Genomic DNA, 21,922 nt, shown 5'->3' on the forward strand with positions numbered 1-21,922 from the left:
CCTGTTACTTGACCTAAACCTTTCAGCCTTGGTCATCCAACCTGGAGAAAGAGGTCACATTCTGAATAAACTTGACATATCTTATAATATTGCCCACCCTGGGATCAGAGGTCCTGGTTACAACTGGAGGAACATTAGTTCCTCAATATTCTATCAACCCTTTCCCTGTCCCCATGGGGTCCCACAAGAGAGAAATGCCCAAAGGTACCAATGCCTCCAGATTTAAATCAGGAGGCTCACTGGTGGCACTACTGTGGCCCAGGCCAAAACCACCCCTGGGTAGTGATTTCCAGCAGGAAGAAAGAAGAATGGCTGGGAGCTGGACGTGGTGGCTCACGTCTGTAATCTCACCACTTTGGGAGGCCGAGGTGGGCGAATCACCTGAGGTCAGGAGTTCGAGACCAGCTTGGCCAAAATGGTGAAACCCGGTCTCTACTAAAAATACAAAAATTAGTCAGACGTGGTGGGATGTGCCTGTAATCCCAGCTACTCCGGAGGCTGAGGCAGGAGAATCGCTTGAACCCAGGAGGTGGAGTTTGCAGTGAGCTGAGATCATGCCACTGCACTCCAGCCTGGGTAACAGAGTGAGACTCCATCTCAAAAAAAAAAAACAAAAGAATGGATGGGTATACTCAGATTGGGATTTCATAGGCTCAGCCTAATCAAGGAATTGCCTGGTCCTCCACCTGTCCCAAGTTCAGTATTTCCCAAAATGCACTGCAGTGATGTGTTTCTCTTCCGCTGCAGTGTTCTAGTGTTCAGATGGCTTTTATGAGGTGGGGGTACCACCCATTAAGTTGTTCTCCCTAATGGCCTTTGCATAGTTGTTGCTTGAGCCACCCATTCCATCATTTTTTTTTTCTTCCTAATTTTTTTTTCAAGTTCTACCATTCCATCATTCTATCAACTCATTCCCCAGGTAATGTTAGGGAATATAAAATGTCCCATCATGTGTTATGGGAAAATGCCCATTGCTGTGTAGCTTGTGCAGCAGGAAATGTGGTGGCCTCGATTGGCTTGGAATCCTGCTGGATATCAGAATACAAGAGAGGTGTTTCTCTAAAGCCATAATAGTGGTTTCTGTATCTACATGGCATACTGGAATGGTGGTCCCATCTCCAGAACGTGTATTCATGGTAGTGAGGCTTCACCAGAATCCATGTCTGGGAGCTAGCTGTCCAACGTGATCAATATCACACTGACATGGGCCCTCTGTCCCAGATGTTATGTCCTAGTTCACCACATTGTATGGCCTGGGCTAAAGGCAGGCCTCACACGACTGCACTGGATCTTTGGCTTCCATTTCTTTTAGGGAAAGTTCTCGTGATGTGGCCCATTCTTGCATCTGAGGTGGACTTCCATGTCCCATTCTGTGGTAGATCCAAGGGATGATTTTGGCCATTTTCTGAGCATATACTAGATCAGCTTCTGAGTTCATGTTCTCTTTTGAATGGTCCTATGCCATAAGTGACAAGTAGGTCTCTTTCCTAGTTCACAACCTGCTGTCATAGTCCTTGTTTCTACATAGGGGAGCCCTTAATGGTCCAATCATTAATCTGCCAGTCACTGGACATATGGCTAGTCCATTTATAATGGCCCATAAGTCTGTAAATGTGTGGCAGAGAATTGCTGTTATATTTTCCTGCACAGTCATCACCACAGCACAGAGTTCACCCAGAGTATTGGGCAGAGTATCCTTGTCTGGTCTCAGTCAAAAGATGACTATCCTTAGTGTGTGTCTTAGTCTACTTGTGCTGCTATAGCAGAATGCCTGAGACTGGATAATTTTATAAATAGAAATTTAATTTCTCACAATTCTAGAGGTGGGAAGTCCAAAATCAAAGTCTCCATTTCCACAATGGTGCCTTGAACATTGCACTCTCCAGAGGGAAACAGCACTGTTCCTCACATGGCACAACAGCAGAGGAAAGCAAACCCACTCTCACGAGGCCTTTTTATAAGGGTGTTAATCCAATCCTGAGGGTAAGCCTTCATGACCTAAACACCTCCCATAGGCCCTATCTCCCAACACTATTTTATTGGGGATTTTTTTGTTTTTTTAGACACAAGGTCTTGTTATGTTTACCAAGCTGGTCTTGAACTCCTAAGCTCAAGCAATTCTCCCACCTCAGCCTCCTGAGTGGCTGGGACTATAAGCCTGCAGCACTGCTGGGGATTAAGTTTTAACATTTTGGAGGTGACAAAACAATTCAATCCATAGCAAGATGGATGGCTACAGCGGACAGAGTTTATCAGTTTTGAGTTTCACAGATCCCTCAGTGAGCCAACTCATACCATCAGCTGGAACATCTTCGAACCTAGGCTGCACCTAGCTAAGGGAACATCCCATATGGGCTGTTCAGCGTCCTCTGGCAAGACAGTTACTTCATGGAGTTGGCAGACCCCCTGGGATCCCAATCAGGCTCCATCTTATATGTAACATTTCCATTTAATGATGGCACTTGGCTGAACCTGTCATGTTTTATTAGGATTAGTGAGCACTGTGAAAAAAATAAAATCAGATAAAGTTAAGAAAAATTTAGAAGTTTATTGTTCAAACAAGAAGTACAGACCACAATCTAGAAGACTCAAATCAAGTGGTAAGAAATTAATCTTACAGCAGTTACAACACAGTTTATAATGCATAAAGGGGGGGGGATATTTTGACCTTTTTTATAATTGGCTGTTATACATTCTTTTTAGGGAAAGTTGAGCTGTTTAAGCTTGTTGGTCTATAGCTGATTGTTTTAACTTCAGTGAATCATGCTGGCAAGGATGTAAAGCTTACATTTTGCATTCATTCATTATCAGAGACAGCATTTCAGGGAAATCAGAATGATTTGTTTTGGTTACACGGTTGCAGGTGGTCAGCCTTAGGGTATTTCTAAACTGGGGCTTCCATTTTTATTTTTCATTAACAATACCTGCATGAGATGGGCAGCTCAGGTCTTAAGGTCACATACAGTGCTTCGGTAGTCAAGTGTTCTGTTTCCATTATAGCCCAATAGCAGGTTAGTAGCTACCATTCAAAGGGAATGTACATGGCAACCATCTTGGATAATTTATATGTCCAAAAGCCAAGGGCCTGGTGCACCCTGATAGCAGTCTCTTGTTGCCACAGTATCCAACCCATATGGGTAGGAGTCAATGAGACCTGTAGTTCCATGGGCCTACATTAATGGCAGGCCCATGTTAATGCATGATAGGCCTCTAGAGTCTGCTGTTGTTGAGGGCCCCATTCAGAGGTGGCTGTGTTGTGGGTAATTTTAACTAAAGGAGGCAAAATAATACTGAGATGTGATATGTTATCTCCAATAGACAAACAGGCATACCAGCTTATTGAGCTTCTTTCATACCATACAGGTTCAGCCAAGTGCCATCATTAAATGGAAATGTTACATATAAGATGGAGCCTGATTGGGATCCCAGGGGGTCTGCCAACTCCATATTGAGCTTCTTTCTTTTAGGTGGGGGCTGCCAAGGACAATTTTTGACTTTATCAGGAATACTCCTCTAATTACTGGACCAGGTAGCTCCAGGGACTGAACTTGTTGGGCAAGTCCCTGGATCTTATCAGGACTGACAACTCAGCCTGCATGTGTCATATTAACTATGACCTTATGTATGGAGTGGTCAACTTGTTTCATAGGCTGGCAATGAGCACGTTATTAATATAGTGGATGACAAGTACTTTCAGAAGTAACTGGACATGTTGCAGGTCAGGGGAATGGAAGTATTGCTAGTGACTGAACTGTGACCCCAAAATTCATATGTTGAAGCCCTTAGCTCTGATATGATCTTATCTGAAGTCCTGAAGCCAGGAATGAGGAAGGCTGTGAATATCCACCGTTACATACAAGAATGACTCTTCTCTTGGCTATTCAGAGATCATGAGGGATACTGCCCCAGTTTCCACAGGCCAGATGGTCTCCAACAAAAGCCACAGGGGAGTCACCTCTGCCTGGCAGATGTGTAGGGTCAGGACCACCACCCAGGGGGTCCTGGAGAGGACAATATAGGACCAAAGAGGATTATTCATGAGCCTAAGATCTCATGAAATTTGCCTTGCTAAGTTTGAGACTCGCATGGGACCATCATACCCCGGCTCCCCCATCCTTTTTTATTTTTTATTGAGACAGGGTTTCACTCCGTCATTCAGGCTGGAGTGCAGTACGATCACAACTCACTGTAGCCTCGAACTCCCACGCTCAAGCCACCATGCCAACTATTTTTATTATTTTTGTAGAAATGAGATCTCCCTACGTTGCCCAGGCTGGTCTCAAACTCCTGAACTCAAGCAATCCTCCCACCTCAGCCTCCCAAAGTGCTGGGATTAAAGGCATGAGCCATCACACCCAGCCTCATCATCCCTTTCTTCCTTCCAATTTCTCACTTTTGGAATTGGAATACCTAATCCACGCCTATCCCATCATTGTATTTCGGAAGCACATAACTTGTCTGGTTTCACAGCTGGAGGGAAATTTTGCCTCAGGATAAACTAAACCTTGGGTCTCACCCATATCTGATTTAGATATTTTTGAGACAGAGTCTCGCTGTCACCCAGGCTGGAGTGCAATGGCGCAGTCTTGGCTCACTGCAACCTCTGTCTCTCGAATTCAAGCGATTCTCCTGCCTCAGTCTCCCCATGTAGCTGGGATTACAGGTGCACACCATCACGCCTGGCTAATTTTGTATTTTTAGTAGAGATGGGGTTTCACCATGTTGGTCAGGTTGGTCTTGAACTCCTGACCTCGTGATCCACCCACCTCGGCCTCCCAAAGTGCTGGGATTACAGGCGTCAGCCACCACAACAGGCCCTGATTTAGATATTTAGATGAGACTTTGGACTTTAAATGTTAGTTGATACTAGAATGAGTTAAAACTTTGGAGGCTGTTAGGATGGAATGAACTTATTTTGGTATGTAATGACGTGAATAGAGTGAGTGGCTAGGAGTAGAATGTTACGGAATGAATATTTATGTTGAAGCCCTAACCTCAAATATTATATTTGGGGGTAGGAGGCCTTTGGAAAATAACTAGGATTGGAGTAGGTCATGAGAATGGGGCCCTCATTCTCACTAACGCCCTTAAAAGATTTGGAAGAGGCACCAGTGCTCTTGCTCTCTGAAATTTGAGGACACAGGAAAAAGGGGGGCCATCTGCAAATGAGAAGAGAGCCCTCACCAGCACTCAACCATTCTAGCATCTTGATGTTGAACTTTAAAGCCTACAGAACTGTGAGGAATAAATGTTTGTTGTTTAAGCCACCCTCTAGGTATTTTGTTATAATAGCTCAAACTGACTAAAAGAGTTGCTAAAGATAATCCCTCCCAATCCCCTCACCCAAAGAACCAGGCCCAGTTACTTTTAGCAAGTCTTCAAGGAACAATATCCATGTTACACAAACTCTACATGGTAATAAGTTAAACAATATTTTTTCCAAATTCTTTTGCAAAGCTAGCAAAGCATTACCAAATTGAATCTACTTCTGTACTTAATAAAAACTCACTATGAACAAATAGATTTTACTTGAAAAGTACAAGGAAACTACAAATATTTGCAAACTTGTCAAGAAAATGAATTACAAAAAGAAAAAAAAGTAACTCATAAAATTACAATGGAGTTTTTAAACTTGATATAATATAGTAACCAATCCTAATAAAAACTTTTAGTCCAGGCCTAGTGACTCACACCTGTATTCCCAGCATTTAGGGAAGCCAAGGCAGGATGATTGCTCGAGGCCAGGACCACAAGACCAACCTGAGCAAAACAGTGAAACCCTATCTCAACAAAAAATAAAAATAAAAACTTGGGCGTGGTGGCACATGCCTGTATTCCTAACTATAGGGGAGGTTGAGGCAGGAGCATCCCTTGAGCCCAGGAGTTCAAGGCTGAGGTGACCTATGGTCACATCACTACACTCCAGCCTGAGCAACAGAGGGAGACCTTGTCTAAAAAAAACAAAAACAAAAACAAAACTCTAAGTATAATAATAATTGGGAAACTGTGCACTGTGGGCCCAGCATTGTTACAATAATATATTCCTCACAACTCTGTGAGGTAGCTCCATTTTATAGATGGAGGAACTAAGATACAAGGAAGCTAAGTGATTTGCCCAGGGTCACACACCTAAGAAAGTGGTGGACTCAGGATTTGAACCTAGGGCACTGGGAACAAAAATCTATGCTCTTAACCACTAAACTACACTGCTTCTTCTAGAAATAAGATTAGAAGGAAACTTCCTAAATGCAACAGAACATCAGAATCCAACAATGAACACCATATGAAATTGCAAAAGACTAAAAACATTCCCCCGAGAGTTAAGAGAAAGACATCTACTGTTCCATGTTTTTCGAAGTTCTTGCTAATGCATAACATAAGTGACATCAAATTAAAAGACAAATAAATTACTTATTATAAACCTAGAAAAGCTAGGAAATGAATCTAACAAACTATTAAACCTAAAAATAATTTATCGACATAATTGGATCCAGATAAAATGTTTAAATCAATAATTAAAGTTTATACTAGCAACGACCAATAGAAATTGAAGTATGGCTTTCAAATGCAGCCAATTTTCCTCCATCCAAGAGCCTGAGGCTTTTTCAGGATTCACTTGTACTGAGCACCCACACCAGACTGGTGGTAGTGAGTTAATATAGTTAGGAATGGTGCACATTCCCACACTCTAGGGGTTTAGTATGGTAGGGAATGAACAGACAAGAACCAGAAAGTAAAACTGCAGCTTCCAACAGGCAGGATAGTTCTGCAGACATGACTGGCAATGTCCAATTCAGGGCAGGGAACCAGAAATGTCCAACTCATGTACTCATATGGTGTGGGGCTCTTCCCTGAAATCTGGAGGCTCCCAAAATAAGACACTTAAAGAGGAAAAAGTCCTATCTGCGTATCTTTTAAAGGAAAATGGAAAAAAATACAAAAAAACAAGCTGAAAACATTTAAAATACATATTCACAAATGGTAACATTCCAGCTGTGTCTTAAGTTCAGTTTTGTGCTTTTGTTGTTGTTGTTGTTTGAGACAGAGTCTCGCTCTGTTGCCCTGGCTGGAGTACAGTAGTGTGATCTTGGCTCACTGCAATCTCTGTCCCCCAGGTTCAAGTGCTTCTCTTGCCTCAGCCTCCCAAGTAGCTGGGATTACAGGCGTGCACCACCACACCCAGATAATTTTTGTATTTTTAGTAGAAACGGGGTTTTAGCATGTTGACCAGGCTGGTCTCAAACTCCTGGACTCAAGTGATCTGACTGCCTCAGCCTCCCAAAGTGCTGGGATTACAGGCATGAGCCACTGTGCCCAGTCAAGTTCAGTAGTTTCTAAAGGCCCTGAAAAACTTTAGGCCCCCAGTAATCCTTTCTGACTTTGAGACATCTCCCCAATCACATTTAATTCTGATTTTCTTGATCCTCAACTCTTTCCTTTCTTCTGCATTGTCTGAAACATACACAACAGCTCACAATATCACCCCTCCAGGTTACATGACTGACATTGCCCCTCTAGCCTCCTCCTCCACCTTTGTCACACTGCGGATCCTGTCAGCCTGTTAAGAAGTCCGGAGGATGGAGGCCAGGTGTGGTAGTTCACGCCTGTAATCCCAGCACTTTGGGAGGCCGAGGCAGGTGGATCACAAGGTCAGGAGATCAAGATCATCCTGACTAACATGGTGAAACCCCGTCTTCACTAAAAATACAAAAAAATTAGCTGGGCATGGTGGTGGGCGCCTGGAGTCCCAGCTATTCAGGAGGCTGAGGCAGAAGAATGGCGTGAACCCAGGAGGCAGAGCTTTCAGTGAGCAGAGTTTGCGCCACTGCACTCCAGCCTGGGCGACAGAGTGAGACTCCATCTCAAAAAAAAAAAAAAGTCTCGGGGATGGAAAGAGAACAGGGTGAACATTAGAGTCAAAGGTCCACCAGCACTGGGCCATTATTGCAAGGGTGGAAGGAAAGGTGGTTCAAGCTCATGGACTGACATAGGACTGCAGAAGGAAAGAAAATACTCTGAGAATATTTCTTGTTTCTTATGTCTTTGCAGAAGGAAAGATGGTCTGGAAGATAATTAAGGCACGGTTCTCATCTTGAAATTAAGACAGCAGTTGTAGTGAGAAAGGACTAGCTGATATGGAAAACTGATTAGTTTGATACTACTATTTTACCAAAAACCTCATCACTCTGAATTCTAATCATCCAGGAATGCTACTAGTTGAAATTTTCAATCATCTATATTACAGCCATGAAAGTCAAGTCTTCTTGCAGTAAATTTTGACTGTAAGGTGTTTTTTGTTTGTTTTTTGTTTTTGAGATTAGTCTCACTCTGTCACCCAGGCTGGAGTGCAGTGGCACGATCTCAGCTCATTACAACCTCTGCCTCCCAGGTGCAAGCGATTCTCCTGCCTCAGCCTACCAAGTAACTGGCATTACAGGTACCCGCCACCACACTTTGTTAATTTTTGTATTTTTAGTAGAGACAGGGTTTCACCGTGTTGGCCAGGCTGGTCTCGAACTCCTGACATCAAGTGATCTGCCCACCTCGGCTTCCCAAAGTGCTGGGATTACAGGTGTGAGCCACTGTGCCCGGCTTTTTTTTGTGTGTGTATTTTTAGTAGAGATGGGGTTTCACCATGTTAGCCAGGATGGTCTCGATCTCCTGACCTCGTGATCTGCCCGCCTCGGCCTCCCAAAGTGCTGGGATTACAGGCGTGAGCCACTGCACCCAGCCTACTTCCTTCTTTAGAAGCTTCTAGTGCAGTGGATGTGATGGGGAGAGGGGAGCCTGTGCCCATGTTAATGATGGCTCAATTTGAATTTTAAAACTTAAGAACTAGCATACTCAAACTATTATGTATATACTAAAATAAATAGATACCATACCTGATCTCAGAAGCTTACAAGCTGGTATGAAAGTATACACATATGCAGCTGGGTGCCGTGGCTCACAGCTGTAATCCCAGCACATTGGGAGGCCGAGATGGGCAGATCACCCGAGGTTGGGAGTTTCAGACCAGCCTGACCAACATAGAGAAGCCTCATCTCTACTAAAAATACAAAAAAAAAAAAATTAGCCATGCATGGTGGTGCATGCCTGTAATTCCAGCTACTCGGGAGGCTGAGGCAGAAGAACCGCTTGAACCCGAGAAGCAGAGGTTGTGGTGAGCCAAGATTGCACCACTGCACTCCAGCCTGGGCAACAAGAGCAAGACTGAGACTCTGTCTCAAAAAAAAGCAAAAAAAGAAAGTATACACATACACAACTATATATGTGTATACTCTGTATATATGTGATACACATATCACATTGTAAATTGAGAACAATTTACAAAAACATTTAACAGTTATACATCGTAGCACCAGCTAATTTAAAGCATTAAGGCCAAATTATATATTTATACTTTATACTTCTATTGAGAAGTATAAACTAAACAAACAACTATTTGAAGAAGAAAGTCTTTCAGAGATGGCATAAATCTTGAACATTGTGAAGGAAGTGATTAGTAAACAGGAAGAAAAAGTTTTCTAGCTAGAAAACACAAAAATGATGAGAGGATGTAGCTTACAGTACAAATTTTAAAAATAGCTGTGGAAGGAGATAGCCAAGGAGCAGGGAAGAACAATCTTGTAGAATGACTTTAAAAGTCACTTTACGTAAATGGTCCAGTGGAGGAACTGCAATAGAATAAAGATAATACAACTGCTGTTCTTCAAATGCAGAATCTGATTATGGAATGCATACTAACAAGACAGATTTTTTAAATAGTTTTTTAAGAGAAGGAAGGAAACCTACAAGTTAATGACAGATGTAATCCCTAATTTCCTAATACTAAGTAAGGATCAGACTAACTTGCACCTACTCTCCCACCTTAGTGACCCAAGGAAAAGCAAGTAGGGTATGGTCCCCACTGTGATTAGCGGTCTCCAAGGAGACCATGATCAACATCCTTCTTATAAAGAAAGCTTAACTCAAAGGTCTTTGCTCTCTGTCTCAGAGAACCATGCCTTAAGATGATGACCAAGCCAGACCTGAGGGCTTCTCTCTAGTGTGAGTTCGCTGGTGGTGATTAAAAGTGGAACGCTGACTAAAGGCTTTCCCACACTCAATACATTCATAAGGTTTCTCTCCAGTGTGGACTCTCTGGTGCACAGTAAGCTGTGAGCTGTCACTAAAGGCTTTCTCACAACTATTGCATTTATAGGGTTTTTCCCCAGTATGGGTTCTCTGATGTACCATAAGACTAGAATTATAACTGAAGCCCTTCCCACACTCATGACATTCATAGGGTTTCTCACCAGTGTGAATTCTCTGGTGTATAATAAGATGTGAGTTTTGATTGAAGGATTTTCCACACTCATTGCATTTATAGGGCTTCTCACCTGTGTGAAGTCTCTGGTGCCGAATAAGACATTTACTCAGACCGAATGCCTTACCACACTCGCTACATTCAAAAGGTTTTTCTCCAGTATGAATTCGCTCATGCTCAACGAGTTGAGAGATCTGATTGAAGGCTTTCCCACATTCACTACATTTGTATGGCTTTTCCCCAGTGTGGAGGTTCTGATGTCGAATAAGACATTTACTCCGACTGAAGGCTTTGCCACATTCATTACATTTATAAGGCTTCTCCCCAGTGTGGGTTCTCTGATGGTCAATGAGATTTCTATTGGAACAGAAAGCTCTCCCACATTCATCACACTTATAAGGTTTCTTACCAGTGTGCAGAACCTGATGTCGAACAAGATTTTTACTGCGACTAAAGGCTGCCCCACACTCCTTACATTCATAAGGTTTCTCCCCAGTGTGGGTTCTCTGGTGGTCGAAGAGTTTGGAGCTCTGATTAAAAGCTTTTGCACATTCATTACATTTATAGGGTTTCTCCCCATTATGGAGTCTCTGATGTTGAATGAGATGGGAGCTGTGCCTATACGCCTTTCCACACTCACTGCATTCATAGGGTTTTTCCCCTGTGTGGGTTCTGAGATGAACAATGAGCTGGGAGGTTTGCCTGAAGGTCTTCCCACACTCATTACACTCATAGGGTTTCTCTCCAGTGTGGATTCTCTGATGGCCAATAAGGTGAGAACTCCAACAAAAAGCTTTGCCACATTCATCACATCGATAGGATTTCTGTCCCTTTAAAACTCCTTCATGTTCAGCAGGACTGGAGGACAGATGTGGATGTTCCCCAGCTTCCTTATATTCCTCATATCTGTCTTTTGTGCATTTTTTCTTATCTTCATCTGTTATTTCCAAGAAATCACTTTCTAGTCTGCTCCCTTCTTCATTTGTGGTATGCCCTTCTAACTCCTTGAAGGTATCTTCACAAACATCTCCAATCTCTGCTGCCCCAGGAACCACCCCAAAGAGTCCCCCTGATGTGCTATTAGATGACTCTGATCCTTTAAAAATTTCCTGCTTCGGAATCAACTCCGAACTCTCCATCATGTTCCTACCTGCTGCCAAAAGAAAGAAGACGACAACTTTTACTCATTTCTTTTCCTGTTGAAGAAACAGAATCATAAAGAGCTAACATACCTGAAAAAAAGTCACATTGTGGTTAAGAAATGAGATGACACATTAAAAACAGGAGCAAAATGCTCAATTGTATCTTAGGGATGGAAAAACAAGGAAGAAGAAGCTGGTCAGTGGAGGAGGGTGGAAAAAAGATATCGAGCCAGCACAGCCAAGTCAGAAAGGCCATTGGAAAGCAAGGGACTGGATTGCAAAGCATGCTGTGATCTTATAAAAGTCACTCTCATGTCATGTCTCTTTAGCAAAATGGTAAACTTTGAGTTCCCTTCCAACCATGACATTATATGGTTCCATGGTTCTCAGAAAAGATGTTGGGAGAGGGAAGGCTGGCAAATACCTCAAGTTAAGTATAAGAAAGAGACAAGGAAAAGATGGGAATGAGTTGAGAAATTTCTACTATGAGGGTATGATTAGGAAAGCGTACAAAAGGAGAGATGTTGTATGACAGGACAGTAATGAGATTCGGAGAGGCTATCGGTTAAGAAAAGCTGGACAGCAGTATTGAAGGAGACAGCAGATTTCCAAAAGTGGGGATGCCACTGGCCCTCAGAGCATTGGCCTGGTAGGAGCCAGTTGTGTACTCCCAGAAAAGATAACAGGGGTATCAATCATTTGAAATATAAATTAAAATTTCTTTGATTCTCTAGAATATAAAGGAACTGAACAGGTAAATATTTGCCTTTTGGAATTCTGAATACAAAATCTGGGAGAAGGCAGAGCAATCATGGCCAAGGAAAAACACCAAAATGTGGGTTCCTTTCAATCACATCTGAATTGGGGCCACAGCCATCGTGCCAGTTAGCCTATGAAAAGTTTAAGATGTCTGGGTGAGTGATTCCTAAGCCCACCCTTTCCAGAGTTGGCTACTGCCCTATACGAATCAATCACAGCACCTGCCCTGCCAAGAAGCCCTCCCAGGAAACTGCACTGCCCCAGTCTTTGCAGAGAGGAACACTTAGGCAACCATGCTTTGCGGCAAGTGACCCTGAACATCCCATGATGGACCGCAAGTGAATGGACCAGAACCAGGTACTAGATCCAAGGGCAGCTTATCTGTAGGTTGGTCTTCAGCCTCTGCCATGGCCTGGGCCAAAGCTCTGCCCAACTGAGGTGATGGGTAATGGCTATAGCAAAAGGAATCTGTCTCTAAGGAAATTTGGAACTGAAAGTAGGGCAAAATTATGAGTGGCAGTGGAATCTGAAGTGACACATGGAGAGAAGTCAAGCCATTAGGAGACATAGCAAGCAACAAATATAAGGGAACAGGAAGTACAATTAGGAAAGAGCTATGAAAAGGACAAAAGATTCACAGTGAAGAAAACGGGCAGCAGGAGGAGGACGAGCAGAGATAAAACAGATACACTGAGAGCAGTTGTATTACATTCACACTGGAACACAGGCATCAACATGTATTTGCTTTTGCTGCTCAGGCTCCCAGGCTGCCCTGAGTCAAGGCCCTGCTTCCCACAGTCTGGTCTGGCTGATCAGTTTCTTCCGGGTTCTCATTCCTTTAAGCCTATGACTCACAGCTCCTTACTTACAATAACTTGAGTGGCTCTCTATTCCTTACAACTCAAAAAACCCTACCTAAATCACCTTATGTCAATCAATAATGAGGTAAAAAGGATGCTGATCATTGTTCAAGCTGAGGGAAGGGTGCAGAGGGTCCCTATTCAAGAGGACCCAGGCAGCTTCACACACACCAGCTCTTATATTATTCACTCTAGTTTATCTGTGTTTGGAAATTTTCATAATAAAAAGTTTAAAGAAACAAGGAATATAGAAAAGACAATGTGCAGCATGCAGACTCTAAGTGACTAGGAAACAGAATCTGTTACCCAAGGAGGCCATGCTATGGTCATTTTCCGGTATCATGTTCCACTGCAGGGCTCTCTGACTGAGTGCGGGACATTTCCATTTCTTCTGAGTATAGTCCACACACAGGTCCTCATATGCCACAGTATCCTGGAATGACAAGCTCCAATCGCTCAGGAACATTCACAGCCTGAAAGGCAGAGTCATCAGGGGTACAGAAGGCACAGGGTATGGGCTCTTCGTGGGCAAAAGTGTGGGAGAGAGGAGCTGAGATGACACCTCAAAAACAACAAGTCCAGGGCAAGATAGAGTCCATTACCTCCAGGGGAAGCAATGAGGCAGGAGAGCCACAGGAACAGTCTTAGATGGGGCAGAGTCCTGGGGGTGAGACCTCTAGCCATTCCTGGACCAGACTAATGGGGACGTGGTAAAAACACAAAGAACCAAGCTCACCTGGGGCCTGACCATCCGAAGTCCTGAGTTCCCCACTTGAGGAAGGGTAGGAACTGGAGAAGCACATTGAGCTGAGGGAGGAAAGAAAGCTATGAGTGGGACAAGCCCTGCTTCCGGCTCCCATAAGATCTATATTCCCAATAAGTGGATTCAAGAGAACCCAGGCACCTCCACACACACTGACTCTTAACCTCTTCCATGAGGCATTATCCCAAGAGAGCTGTGAATTTTCCCTGGAGGGCACAGTACAAGGTCCCGTATCAAGCTGAGAACTGGGTGTTCCTCCAAGCCCTCACTCTCATCAACCTTTTTCAAGGAAGCTATTCTGGCCACACTCTCTCTCCCATGGCTTCCCTAGCACCAGCCAGCCCTGATTTTCCCCTCACAGTTGTGGTTCCTCATGCCCTGGTTCCTCTTCCTTCTCCTGCCCTCTCATTATAGACCCCTTAAAACTCAGGGCCCAGTGCTTCCTTGTTCTTTCCGTCAGCAATCTGACCAACTCTCATTGCTTTAATACCGCTCTCACAGTTCTTCTTTCCCTCCTAGACCCCTACCACATGCCTCCTGTTGCCTATGGGACATTTCACTTGGGGGTGCTGCAACACCTTAAGTTCAATGTCTAACATGCATGTTCTTACTGCCTTCCTCTCTGGATTTCCCAAGTTGTGTCAGTGAATTCACGCACTGGCCAAAACATTTTAATTCCTCTCTTTTCTTCAAACACAAGTCCCATTGATATTCCCAAAACTCATCTACGGGTTCTACACAATCCCTATCAGATTCCCAGGGGGCATCTTTTTAGAAGTCGAAAGCCAATTCTAAAATTATGTGGAAACTGAAGAGACCCATACAATCACAATTCTTCTTGAAAAAGAGGAATAAGTTGAAGGACTCAAAACTTCTCAATTTCAAAACTTCCTACAGAACAACAGTCTTCACTGTATTGCTTCCTGGCATAAGAATAGACATACAGTTCAATGGATTAGAATTAAGAGTCCAGAAATAAACTCATACATCTCTAGTCATTATTTTACAACAATGGTGCCCAGATCATTCAAAGTGGAAAGAATGATCCTTTCAACAAATGGTGCTGAGACAAGTGGATATGCACCTGCAAAATAATGAAGATGGTGCTCTACCTCACTCCATCTATAAAAATAACTTCTAAAAGATCAAAGACCTACATATAGGAACTAAACCTTGCCGGGTGCAGTGGCTCAAGCCTGTAATCCCAGCACTTTGGGAGGCCGAAGCAGGTCAATCACCTGTGGTCAGGAGTTCAAGACCAGCCTGGCCAACATGGCAAAACCCCATCTCTATTAAAAATAGAAAAAATTAGCTGAGCATGGTGGTGGGCCCTTGTAATCCCAGTTACTCAGGAAGCTGAAGCAGGAGAATTGCTTGAACATGGGAGGTAGAGATTGCAGTGAGCCAAGATCGTGCCATTGAACTCCAGCCTGGGCAACAGAGTGATCTATGTCAAAAAAAAAAAAAAAAACTAAACGAAAACTCTAAAACTCTTATAAGAAACCTAGGTATAAGTCTTTGTGACATTCAATGGATTCTTGCCACATGCACACAAAAATCATATGAAAACAAGGAAAAAACAAATAAATTGGACTTTACCAAAAGGAAAACCTCTTGTACACAAAAGACTATAAGAAGAAAGTGAAAGTGAAAAGCCATCCACAGACTGGAAGAAAACACTGGCTAATCATGTATCTGATAAAGACCTGTATCTAGAATATATAAAGAATATATTTATGTTCTTTAATATATAAATATATTAATATATATTTATATTCTTTATATATACAGAATATATGTTTATATTCTTTATATATTACAACTCAATAATAAAAAGAAAAAAACAACAAATTTTAAAATAGGGCCAGGGCACAGTGGATCATGCCTATAATCCCAGCACTTTAGGAGGCCGAGGCAGGTAGATCACCTGAGGTCAGGAGTTTGAGACCAGCCTGGCCAACATGGCGAAACCTCGTCTCTACTAAAAATACAAAAATTAGCCGGGCATGGTGGCAGGCACCTGTAATCCCAGCTACTCGGGAGGCTGAGGCAGTAAAATCACTTGAACCTAGGAGGCAGAGGTTGCGGTGAGCTGAGATTGCATCACTAAACTCCAGCCTGGGTGACAGAATGAGACTCCATCTCAAAAATAAAAATGGCCAAAGGGTCTGAATTGACATTTCTCCAAAGAAAATATTAAAATGTCTAATAAGTACACAGGATAGTCATCAGGGAATGCAGATTAACAGAACAATAAGATAGTACTTCATACCCAGTAAGATGGCTAGAACAAAAATCCAATAATAAGCAATCATGGGAGGCCAAGGTGAGGGGATTGCTTGAGTCCAGGAATTCAAGACCAGCCTAGGCAACATGGCAAAATCCTATCTCTACAAAAAATACAAAAAATTAGCTGGGCCTGGTGGCATGCACCTTGTGGTCCCAGCTACCCAGGAGGCTGAGGTAAGAAGATCGCCTGGGCCTGTAAGGTCGAGGCTACAGTAAGCCAAGATCACCCCACTGCACTCCAGCCTAGGGAACAGAGCAAGACTCTGTCTCAGAAAAATAAATAAAAAATCAGTGAGAATGTGGAGATACTGAAACTTTATCCACTGCTGGTGGAAATGTAAATTGATGCACACACTTATGAAAACAGTCTGACAGTTCCTCATGAAGTTAAACATACATTTACTAATTGACCTATCAATTCTACTCCTATATATATACCCAAGATAAAATAAATGTCCATACAAAAACTCATACACAAATGTTCATAGCAGCATTATACATAATAGTAAGAAGGAAGAAACAATCCAAGTATTCATCTAGCTTTTCACATTTATTGGCATAAAGTTATTTACAGTATTGGTATTCTCTTAAAATTAAGTAACTATATCTTCTTTTTGTGCACACTCTTAACAATCCAGGAATAGAGACATCCTTAAACTGATATGCAGAATAGACAAAAGAAATCTCCAACAGACGTGACACTAAATGGTAAAGACACAAAATGCTTTGCAATTAAAAATAGGAACAAACAATGTAATCCTAGACAATGCAATTAGACAAGAAAAAAATATGCAGAAAACAGACAAGAAAGATGCAAAGCAAATATACTCATGAATGATATGAAACATCACCTAAAAAATTACACAGAATGAACCAAAAAAACAGTTAGAACATGATAGGACATTCAGGAGGTTGAATATATAATCAACATATACTCAATAACTTTCCAACACAATAGCAACCAATCAGAAATGAATTAATACAATAGCAACAAAAATATAAAGTACTCAGAAATACAGCCAATAAAAAATGTACAAGACCTTAGTGGAGAAATAGAAAACTCTGCCAAAAGACATAACAGATATAAATACATTTTGTGTGGGAAAACACTCCTTCAAGATGTCCGTTTTTTCTAAATTAACATGCAAAGTCAACAAAATCCCAGCCAATCACAATGTAATTTTTCTTAGAGCTTGATAAGCATATTCTAAAATTCAAATGAATGAGTAAAATAATAGTCAAGAAAACTTTTTAGATGTGGAAAGTTTTGTTCTACCAGACGATAAGGTTTAATATGAAGCTGTAGTACTTAACACAGCACGTATTACTGAAGAAATATGCAAACCGTAGATAAAAGGAAAAGTACAGAATCCTGTCACAGGCTTATACACATATGTAACGTTTGTTTTTTTGTTTCTATGGAGATGGAATCTTGCTCTGTCACGGAGGCTGGAGTGCAGTGGTGAGATCTCTGCTCACTGCAACCTCCGCCTCCTGGATTCAAGTGATTCTCCAGCCTCAGCCTTCCGAGTAGCTGGGATTACAGGCATGCACCACCATGCCCAGCTAATTTTATAAGTTTGATGTATGACAGAGATAGTGTCACCACAGTGTTACCTAAAAAAAAAAAAATGGGGTTCATTCACCCGGCGAGTAACAAACAACTGTGAGTATGCAAGTTTGGATCAATAAGAGTTTTATTACTTGGCTAAGTAAGGAGGACACTGGGAATATTTTCCAAAGCAGCGTCTCTCCGAGGGAAATAGGAGAGTTTTATGGAGCAATGGAGAGGGGAGAGGCTACATTATTGCATGTATAGGAGGCGTCCCAGTGGTACAGACGCAGTCATTATGCCAGCACCTAAGTCACGAGTTATGGTAATGAAGCTATAGCTACTCCCAGGTGGAGACTTTAGCATGTAATGAGAAGAGTTCACTCAGGTTCATCTATAAGTTGCTGGGGTCTGTCAGGAGCTGGTTTTAACTAACTAGGTTACTGCAATCCACACAGAGTTTAGGAAGAAACAGGCTGCAGGCCAGGAGGCTGTAAAACTGTCTGATTGCTCAAGTTGATTAAATTCCTACAATTCCTGTCTACTTACAGCAGCAAGACCTTCTTTTAAAGAGCCCCAGCAGCTGTAAAATTAACCTGTGCCAGCAGCTGTGCTTGCTTACAGAGACAAAGACCAAATGTCAGTAACCACAAACGAGAACTTAGCTCAGCAGTGCTACCCAGGCCTGAATCCTTGCTTCATTACCTTATTAAAATCTCCACCTAGAAGGGAGAAATACACTTTGCTAGGCACATATAGTGCTGAGTACAAAAGAAACAATGAGACTGACCGGGCGTGGTGGCTCACGCCTGTAATCCCAGCACTTTGGGAGGCCGAGGTGGGTGGATCACCTGAGGTCGGGAGTTCAAGACCCGCCTGACCAACATGGAGAAACCCCATCTCTACTAAAAATACTAAATTAGCCGGGCATGGTGGTGCATGCCTGTAATCCCAGCTATTAGGGAGGCTGAGGCAGAACTACTCGAACCTGGGAGGCGGAAGGTGCGGTGAGCCAAGATCACACCACTGAACTCCAGCCTGGGCAACAAGAGTGAAACTCTGCCTCAAAAACAAACAAACAAACAACAATGAAAAAAAAAAAAGAAAGAAAAAAAAAAAGAATGAGACTGAGCACACTCCAGTTCTTCCCATAGGGCCCCACCTCTTTCCAGGAATCCCTGCCCCACTACATGCCCTAAGAAACCTTAAATATCCCTCTTCACCACACCCAGAGGAGGGTACTTTGAGCATGAGCTTTTCCTTCTCCAGTCCTTCATAAACAAATAAAGTTTCTGCTCTGCTTAATGGAACTTGGTCTCATTTTATTTTGGCATGAATACCACCAGGCAGGTAAAGGACCCACTGAAGTCAAACAACCTCCCTTAAGAGTTGGTAACAGTAGCCTTACAAGTCAGTGGGAAAAATTAAACTAGTCAATGAATTGTATTGAGACAATTGGCTAGGCAAATAAAAATAGTAAATAAAATCACACAAAAAATAAATTAAAGAAACTTAAAAAACAAAACTAAAAGGCTGGGTGCAGTGGCTCACACCTGTAATCCCAGCACTTTGGGAGGCCAAGGCGGGTGGATCACAAGGTCAGGAGTTCAAGACCAACCTGGCCAAGATGGTGAAATCCCATCTCTACTAAACATACAAACAAACAAACAACAACAACAACAACAAAAACAAAAAGCCAGGTGTGGTGTCAGGCGCCTGTAATCTCAGATACTCGGGAGGCTGAGGCAGAGAATTGCTTGAACCAGGGAGGGGGAGGTTGCAGTGAGCTGATATCGCACCACTGCACTCCAGCCTGGGTGACACAGAGTGAGACTTGGTCTCAAAAAAAAAAAAAAAAAGCTAAAAAACAAACAAACAAAAAACCACAAGACTCTAAGAACCCTGGTGTAAGCAAGAATTTAAGACAACAAAATGAAAAGAGTGAATATATTTGAATACAACAATATGAGAAAATCTCTGTCCAAAAGAAAAGAAAAAGAAAAAAAGAACACCAAACACAAACCACTAATAGAAGTGGAAATGTAATAGCTAACAGGAAGGATAGTTTGAAAGTCCACAGTAAAACTAAAAAGACATATTCCTTATGCTACAGGCATTTAACTTGTAAGAATCTGCCCTGAAAAACACTTGCACAGGTATTCAGACATTTACACAGGTATTCACTAGAATATTCTCTGTAATAACATAATACTGGATTCAACCTACTTGTCCATCAATATGGCTAAATAAAAGTAGCATTTTTATATGATGAAATACCATACAGCACCTAAAAGGAACATATTAGATCCTTGTGCATCACCATGGCTGTTCCACTATTCACCAGGTGGTCAGGCTGTGCTGCCAAGATTAAAAGGCCATCAAGGAAGGGACAGCACATGATCTGAGGTCGCTGAGGACAGACATCAACCACATGAGGCCCCAAGAGAAACAGTGTAAACTTACAGCAAAAGGAGAAACAGGGCACAAGATCCAGCCTCCTGCAATGCAAAGATCCCCCAGAGCTAGCACATCCACTCCACAGCAATAGGGCTGGTGTGATGCACACACCCCACTTAGTAAGGAAGAAAGATCTCAATCCACCCTCCCCACTCCCATGGGGTGTGAAATACAGAAAGCTGAGAGAATGAATGAAGGCCACTGACTTAAGAGATTAAACACAACAAAGGAGTAGACACGAAGCCTGAAACAGTGAAAGACACAAGGCATTAAATGCAGCAGCACAGGCTGTGAGGGCTCTAACTCTGCAAGGAAATGTTCCAGGCTCAAGGTCACTCTTACATTCTTAACTTGGCAATGGGCTATTAAAAAAAAAAAAAAAGACATTAAAAACTGTCAATTCTTCTTGTCTCCCAGTTTAGATATTCCTTCTTTCATTAATTTAACAAACACATTCTAGGAGCATCTACTATGTCCCACACACTAAGGTAACAACAATTAATAAAGCAGACAAAGAGCACTGCCCTGGCAAGGGGCTTATGGGAAGATCAACCAATAAACAAATATATGCTATGCTAGACGGCGACAGGTGCTAGGAAGTGAAATATGACAAGAAAAAGGGAGAAGTCTATGCCAGATGTTTTCAATGTCAGGAGACCTGGAGACTAAGATTTCCAGACGGTGGCTACTTTCACTTTTCTTCCACTTTCCCGTGTTATCTAATTGTCTCTAATAAGTACGCTTTATTCGCATAATTGGGTGAAAAGGTAAAGCCGGGAGAAACCGGGACTCTTTCCAGATTCTCTGCCCCAGACGCCCAGAGGGCGAAGAAGTACTCCCTCAGCGTGGCGGGGCGGGATCCACGGTCAGACCCCCGCCCCGGATGCAGCCTCCAGGCCGGGCCTCACCCGCCACTCTCGCCTGCACAGGTGCCCCCTCTCCCCATCCCGCGCCCCGCGCCCCGCGCCCCGCCGGGCTGCTCACCTACTCCCGCCGCCGACAGTCAATCATCCCACTGCAGCCACCTCAGCCGACTGCCCCGCGCCTACCTCCCGACTGCCCCAGTTGCGCACGCGTGTCACCTCCCCAGGTCCTCCGCGGCCTCTCTAGGAAACTGGGAGGCACAACGTCTCTGCTTCTCCCTGGCCCCAGGGCGGCGGGCGGCAGGGCTTGTCCAATATCTCTTGTCTCCCTCCGCTGGACACTTCCCTTCCAAGCTCTGGTGCTTAGGCGCGTTCCGGATCCATACCGGCTTTGGCGTGTTATCCTACATCCCTCCCATCGGGTCTACACGGCTGCCCTGGAGGCCTCTCTCCTTTCACGGAAGAAACGGATCCAAAGCTAGCGGTGAAAATAGGGCCAGCGGCCTGGCACGGTGGCTCACGCCTGTAATCCCAACGCTTTGGAAGGCCGAGGCGGGCGGATTACTTGAGGTCAGGAATTCGAGACTAGTCTGGCCAATATGGTGGAACCCCGTGTCTACCAAAAATAATTTTAAAAATTAGCTGGGTGTGGTGGCCCGGCGCCTAGAATCCCAGCTACTTGGAAGGCTGATGCAGGAGAATCGCTTGAACCTGGGAGACGGTGGTTGCAGTGAGCCGAGATCATGCCACTGCACTCCAGCCGGGGAGACAAAGCGAGACTCCGTCTCAAAAAACAAACAAACAAAATAGGGCCAGCAAGTCCCCAAACATAAAACCCTTGAATGGGGAAATTCCCAAACAAGGCAATAAGCCCAGCACTGGCATGAGAGCTCATTATCTCCTTTTAAGTAAACGCTACAAGCCCTAA

At 43.2% G+C, this 21,922-nt stretch overlaps 2 protein-coding genes and 1 long non-coding RNA gene across 4 annotated transcripts in view; 1 reads left to right on the forward strand and 2 right to left on the reverse strand.

Moving 5' to 3' along the window:
* The window catches only part of ZNF445 (zinc finger protein 445), a 69,400-nt gene extending 48,211 nt beyond the window's left edge, over window positions 1–21,189 (reverse strand). The window contains exon 1 of one of the 2 annotated variants that reach the window (XM_045386404.2): window positions 21,116–21,189. The gene's annotated coding sequence lies outside the window, so the exon portion shown is untranslated. Of the gene's footprint in view, window positions 1–13,376; window positions 13,419–21,115 lie in introns of those variants that run through there. The other variant, XM_074031875.1, reaches the window with a different exon arrangement.
* Window positions 531–5,078, forward strand: LOC141409672 (uncharacterized). Its single transcript, XR_012431065.1, has 2 exons — window positions 531–2,863; window positions 4,639–5,078. It is a non-coding gene; the product is annotated as an uncharacterized lncRNA (long non-coding RNA).
* Window positions 2,529–21,189, reverse strand: LOC102128661 (uncharacterized). The gene is given in 5 exon segments (XM_045386405.3): window positions 2,529–10,038; window positions 10,041–11,459; window positions 13,377–13,503; window positions 13,807–13,877; window positions 21,116–21,189. Coding segments are annotated over 4 exon segments (1,683 nt in total). The 5' UTR covers window positions 13,822–13,877; window positions 21,116–21,189; the 3' UTR covers window positions 2,529–9,916.
* Window positions 21,190–21,922: the final 733 nt, after the last annotated feature.

Source organism: Macaca fascicularis, chromosome 2 (genome assembly GCF_037993035.2).
Source record: "Macaca fascicularis isolate 582-1 chromosome 2, T2T-MFA8v1.1".
NCBI classification, from domain to species: Eukaryota; Metazoa; Chordata; class Mammalia; order Primates; family Cercopithecidae; genus Macaca; species Macaca fascicularis.